The sequence below is a fragment of the Priapulus caudatus genome, unplaced genomic scaffold, assembly GCF_000485595.1.
Source record: "Priapulus caudatus unplaced genomic scaffold, Priapulus_caudatus-5.0.1 Scaffold1702, whole genome shotgun sequence".
Taxonomy (NCBI): domain Eukaryota; kingdom Metazoa; phylum Priapulida; class Priapulimorpha; order Priapulimorphida; family Priapulidae; genus Priapulus; species Priapulus caudatus.
This window is the reverse complement of record NW_014578763.1, coordinates 101,181-107,415: the sequence shown is the minus strand read 5'-3', so window position 1 is coordinate 107,415 and position 6,235 is coordinate 101,181. Positions and strand designations below refer to the sequence as shown.

The following is a 6,235-nucleotide window of genomic DNA, read 5'->3' as shown; positions in this document are numbered from 1 at the left end:
TTTTGAAAAAGAGGGGTTACTTTCTTGTTGTGTTATACATTGGTTCTTTTATTGGATATTAGTCTTTTCCTCTTTCGTTCAACCACCACGTTTTACATGCCATCGCATTTAACAGTTTTAATGAAAATATAAGTCGATTTTTTCAACAATTATTTAAGAATTATTTAAGAATTATTTAACGCTCAAAATGTCGATTTTCTAAGAATCACGAGGCTCAAAAAAAAAGTACGATTCTTATAAAAAAAAAGTGTGTAATATTATATTTATATTGATGTAAATGACATTGGTTTTATTGGGACCCATGTTCTCTATCCTTGAACCCAAAATACTACCGTCACCACTTTTAAATGAGGGCCTATCCGACTAGCCGGGTAGCCTGACCGCCACAGCCACAGGTTGCCAAACTAAAATCAAAATGCTACATATCGATCTTTCAAGTTTCGCATTTGGTATTTTCATGTGTGACCGTTTCTTTGAGCTACTGCAAAACAGCGTCAGTGTCACTGCGACCGTCACTGTGAGTGTGAGACTGTGACTGTGAGTGTGTGAATGAGGCCTGGCGGTGCCAGTGCCAGTGCCAGCTGATACAAGATAAAACAGCATGTCTGAATATGCTTTCAACCCAGTACCTTGGTGCAACTGTATTTGCTGCATTTTTCTTTTTTCTCTTTTTCTTAAGCTGCTTATTATCTGCAGTACTACTACTACTACTACTTGGTGCAACTGTATTTGCTGCATTTTTCTTTTTTCTCTTTTTCTTAAGCTGCTTATTATCTGCAGTACTACTACTACTAGATAAATATCGCTGTAAATATTCTTGCTTGCTGACTGACGCCATGTTTGTTTATAAGGAATGATGAGAAAAGGCGCTGTGATAATAATGTAATTTACAAAATAATATATTTATTAAATTGAATTACACTTAACATTAACTATTAAACAAAATATAGAATATATGTATCATATGTTTGGTCTGCGATTAGTAAAACTAAGAAAAATCATATGGGCAACGTGGTGGTCGAGGTAAAAAGTAAAGATGGCTGCGCCCACTGCCAGCGAGATTGTTTCGTAATAAATATACAGAATAATATTCTTCATAAGACACAGTAACGAATAAGGAGAGTGGGAGCCTTATCTTGTTGTAATTGACAGATCAACACGAGGAGTTTCAGTGAGTATAGGAAGTCTGGTGTTACTTTTTACATTCTGATTGAAAATGTAAAGTTTAGCGGTGATTGAGACTGAAGTTCTAGTTGGACAACAGGGGGCCAGAAAACGAAAGTTCGACATTAGTTTGCGGGTTTAGTATGCGAACAAACATGTATAGAGTGAATTGCGCATGCGCTTAATTTTATACTACATCCTACGCTCATCACTTTGGGACACAATTTGTATTGTTTATCGACTTGCTACCCATTCCGAAAAAAACGCATACGTGACAAGTGTAATCCATAGTTAGCATTTTTGTACTTAGTAACGTGTTCAGAGCAGTGAACCGATACAGCAATCATTTATTACAAGAAACTGCCTTCGTGGGATATAAGCTTGTGAGCATTCAGGCAATGTTATTTCATTAAAGATTACGAGTACATATTGTGTCAGGACGTGCAAAAATGCAGTAAATATTATGGATTTCTAAATGCAAAAATGTAGTAGAATTAATTACGGAAATCGATCAATATCCTTCAACATTCATTCACTGTGGTACAAATATCTCGTGAAGATGTATTTATTTACGTAAAGTATGTAAAACATGCAACCCAATAATTCCTTTCAGATCTATAATCTACGATGTGCAAATGGGTAATTAATATGCTCTACTCTCTTCTTAACATGTCTAATACTCAAATATCTACATAAATCAATGCATCATTGTTTTCAAGCAAACCTGTTGAATGACTACTGCTGATTTACACAGTTATTTGAGTTCTTGCCCTACCCAGACACACCAAGCCACATTACCCAGCTTTCACACATAGCAACAAGCAATCACTCCTCATTATGTGCACACTCGAGTTGGCAGTGTATAAGAGTGCAAGTAAACTTCTTGCTTTTTTACAGTCAAGACTCTGCGACGAATAGGAATAAAAATGAATAAAACCTGATGGATTAACACATGACCTAGAGCGCCCTCTATGAGAGAGAATCGACAGCAAATTACATTAGATTTATGCCAACTTGATCTCACTCTGGAAATCACTGGCTAGCTGATAAAAAATGAACTAGTAACAGACCCAAGCGCCTCATACACAGCCGAGGCACGCGCAATGCCAGGGGGGCCCAGCATACGCAAGTTGTCATTTCCCTAACAATGAGTGTGTTGGCTGTACTCCCATGATGGCATATCTGTCTGTACAAGGGTATATATCTACAATACCAGCATGTACGAACACACGTGGAGCATGTACGCTTCGAGTGTCATGTGTCGCGTACATCCGTGCAGTTCCATTTACATGTCTTCGACGCTCCACTTGTACGCTTCCGATTCCACTGCCTTTTTGCTCGACATTCTGAGACGCAAAGAGAATCTGATGTATAGATTGAAAACAGCGCGAACATGTGCAGTTTGCAAAGCAGATTATTCATGTGGTCTAGCTTCCAAATGTCACGCATGCATGTCGGGACAGCCAATACACTTCAGAAATCCCAGCAAATACTTTAAAAAGGTAATAAATGTGAATTACCATGTATTATATCAAGTGTGTAAACACAGAACTTTTTGTACTTCAGTAAGGAATTTTGAAGGGCATTTAGTCATTATGAGTTAAAGCTAAGCTTACAAGGATGAGTGACATGTAGGAAAAAAACACTAGTTTGAATTCTTGAATAAAAAAAGGATTAGTAATCTATGTACGTGTTACATCTAGTCTAGACATTATAAAAGACCATCAATAGATCATTAACCATGCAAACTTGGCTACCTTACTTATGTCAAGGAGCTAAATATAACAAGGAGAGGAAGCGGCTTGGCTGTGTGCTTTTCGCCTCAAAGGCGCCATCTATGGACCATAATCAGCTGAAACGGCTGTGCAGACCGAACCCATGGAGAATAGAACACTATCTGTTCTAGGGTCTCTGCCGCACCCAAATTTGGGCCAGATATGGCGGCGCTTCCTCTCCTTGTTATATTTAGCTCCTTGACTTATGTGCTTGCAATGCCATCTATTGGCACTAGATGCTGTACACCGCTGCAAAGAATGTTTTTGCCCATAACTGGAGAATACCAGTCTACATAACAAAAACTAACAGGTGTTAATTCACAAGCCCTAACTATCGTGCAAAATCAATATTTTACCTTATGAAAAGCTCTTTCTCAAAACCGCGTGAGCGATCGACGCCATCCCACCTATATCCAGGCATCAAACCAAACCTGTTCGGAGGCGGCAGAGGTCCTCTGTATGTTGGTCGTTCTGTGATGATGACAGGTCACAAACAGTTCGCATTATAATTTCTATACGGAAGCAAGAAATCAAGCGACAAACTGCACACGAGTTTTTTTATCCCTGCGTAGCCGTGCTTTAATTATAATATTACTATATACTCAGATAAATAATGAATCAATTCGCCAAAGGGACTCAATGCATGAACTACAAGGATATGCAGTTAGACGTATGTATAAAGGTTATTATAGGGTAGAGAGAAAATTGTCCTTTACAGACTGTGGTCATGCTATAAAGGGGATTTCACTGTAGAACTGCAACTTGGGGAAAAAATGTCAATTGTCCTTTATAGACAGGTGTTTATTCTATACAGGTGAACACTAACAGTAACTAGTTGGCACTAACGTGTTCGACTGCATTCATCCCAGAGTTCAATTGCAGATATTCTCCGGTGATGTAGTGCCTACTGCGATATAAACGACGATGTTTGATACGAGCTTACGAATCTTGGCTTCTCCTTGCGACGACGACTTCTTCTTTTTCAAGAAAGCCAACATCGGGTCTCCATCCCGGTCCTGGTTCTTCAGCACCTCATCCAGATCTTTGTCGTCACGGTAACGAGCGAGCGGCTTCGACATCTCGTAGAGGTCTGTCTCCAGCTGCGTTTTCTGCTGCTCCTTTTGTTTCACGCTGCAATGAACGAGCGGTTTCGCATAAACACCATCGCTTCCTTCATTCTTAAAATTTCGAGATGATTGCGATCATATAAAGCCGGAAGACTAAAAAAAACAATGATATCTCAAATACAGCCAACGATACTAAATCTCTAGTAAAATATAGTCTTACCTATTATTGAATATATTACTATTAACCAGCTTGAAAATTTAGAGTTGGAGATTTATGGCATTATTGGCCACAAAAGAGAATCGCAATTTTCATACTAATTTGAAATTCATTTAAAAATCGCAGAGATTTTGAGACAAATTTCTTTGCCAACGGAAAACATGGCGCAACGTGGTCACCGATATAATTAGAATAAACGATCGAAAAGTGAGTTTGCATATCCGAGCTGTTATGTCAACGAGCACAGAATATTAACAGACAGCGTGAATGTCACGTACCCTGTTCCCCATTCAAGGTACTTCTCTTCCATCTCTGCCTTTTTCTGCTCATCCCGCTTCTTTTCTCGTCGTTCTTCCTTCATATTTCTTCGACCTCCCGTACTCCTCTCCCGAAACACGGTCTCCGCATTCTTGCCTAGCACCTCTGGATTGCTCTGGCACAGGAAATGAGGAAGTATAATCGTGTGGCTGTGCTAGACATGTTACACTAAGATCACAGATGCTGTCTTAATTCTAGTGGAATTAAACGTGAAGGTGGTGAATTATGTTTATCCATCGTACAAAGAAAAGCGATGACACTCTTTATTACCAATTAATTAACAGAAAAGTGTCTCCTCGGTCAAACAAATTAACATAAACAATTAGTCATAACTGAATGCAAGAAAACTAATGATTGGCGTCCTTATGTTTACATTGCACTACTAGAAAAAAGTAATAAAAAACACGCTTCCACGGCCCACCTTCTCAAAGACTCTGTCCTCTCTTCGCCGAGCTTTTGTGTTCTCATCTCTCAGAGTTCTCGCATCTTGCAAGCCTGCTTTCACACCCGAGGTCATCTTATCCAGCCGCGTGGAATTTTTCACGGAAGACGACAATGCTGCGTTAGAAGCACCGGACCTTCTAGGCGGAGAAAGATCGTCATCTGATGCTCGATTTCGTTTTCTCACTGGCGATTGGTCACTGTCCGACCCATGTGCACGTCGTCTTCTTGGTGGCGATTGGTCACTGTCAGAATGTTGTCTATGCTTCCTAGGAGGTAACTGGTCACTGGTAACAGGATTACGTCGAGCCGTTCTATGAAGCGGTTTATCAGGACCAGGATCGTGTCTCTGTCTCCTGGGAGGTGATTGGTCATTACCGGAGTCATGTCTCTGTCTTCTGGGAGGTGATTGGTCACTCCCAGAATCATGTCTCTGTTTCCTGGGAGGTGATTGGTCACTGCCAGAATCATGTCTCTGTCTCCTGTGAGGTGATTGGTCACTTCCAGAATCATGTCTCTGTCTCCTGTGAGGTGATTGGTCACTTCCAGAATCATGTCTCTGCCTAATAGGTGACCCTTCGCTGTCAGAAGAATGTTTCCTTCTTTCTGGTGAGACACCGCAACTAAATTCTTGGTGTGCCGACCCCTCCGTTTTATCACCTGACAAACAACCAAGACACAATCCAAGTAAACTAACCCAAAGTCAGACTTATCGGTGTACAAAAAAAACAAATCATCCATAGCTAACGACCACAAAGTAAAAACCTCAGGCTGCATGTAACTTCCGACACACCCACTACACTGAATAATTATGGCACTAATATAAGTTAATTATATTATTATATAATTATTAGGGTTACAAGTAGGGCGACGTCATAGGCGCTGTCATGAAAAAATATTTGGAAATCAATAATTTTGAGTAATAAGGTCAATATTTTCTGCATCGGATCCATACAAAAAAATGCGGTGATGCTCAAAAGCCGTACCTATGATTTTCCAGTGAGGGTCCTCTCTATACGCCTCCGTTTTCCAGACGTGTTCCGGTCTCTCATCGATGAATGCTGCGACAGCGGGGCCCTCATCATCCTCCACCTGTTCCACACCCGTCTCTGCTGGTGCTGTCCCTAAGCTCTGCAGGTCTATGTCATCGTCTATGATGCGCATGCTAGAACGACAACAATCAGCTTAGACTCGCAAGCCCGCAGATCTGTTATCTGTATTAGTTCAATTCTCTTAATTGCCATGAGTTAGTT

At 40.4% G+C, this 6,235-nt stretch overlaps 1 protein-coding gene across 1 annotated transcript in view; it reads right to left on the bottom strand.

The window, feature by feature from the left end:
• Positions 1-1,695: 1,695 nt before the first annotated feature.
• LOC106817367 (BUD13 homolog) overlaps positions 1,696-6,235 on the bottom strand; it is a 7,137-nt gene continuing 2,597 nt past the window's right edge. Inside the window, exons 2-7 of the mRNA XM_014822027.1 lie at positions 5,969-6,147; positions 4,963-5,642; positions 4,502-4,656; positions 3,883-4,070; positions 3,296-3,410; positions 1,696-2,510 (exon numbers count right to left, since the gene is read on the bottom strand). Coding sequence (XP_014677513.1) covers positions 2,450-2,510; positions 3,296-3,410; positions 3,883-4,070; positions 4,502-4,656; positions 4,963-5,642; positions 5,969-6,147 — 1,378 coding nt within the window. The 3' untranslated portion in view covers positions 1,696-2,449. The remainder of the gene's footprint in view (positions 2,511-3,295; positions 3,411-3,882; positions 4,071-4,501; positions 4,657-4,962; positions 5,643-5,968; positions 6,148-6,235) is intronic.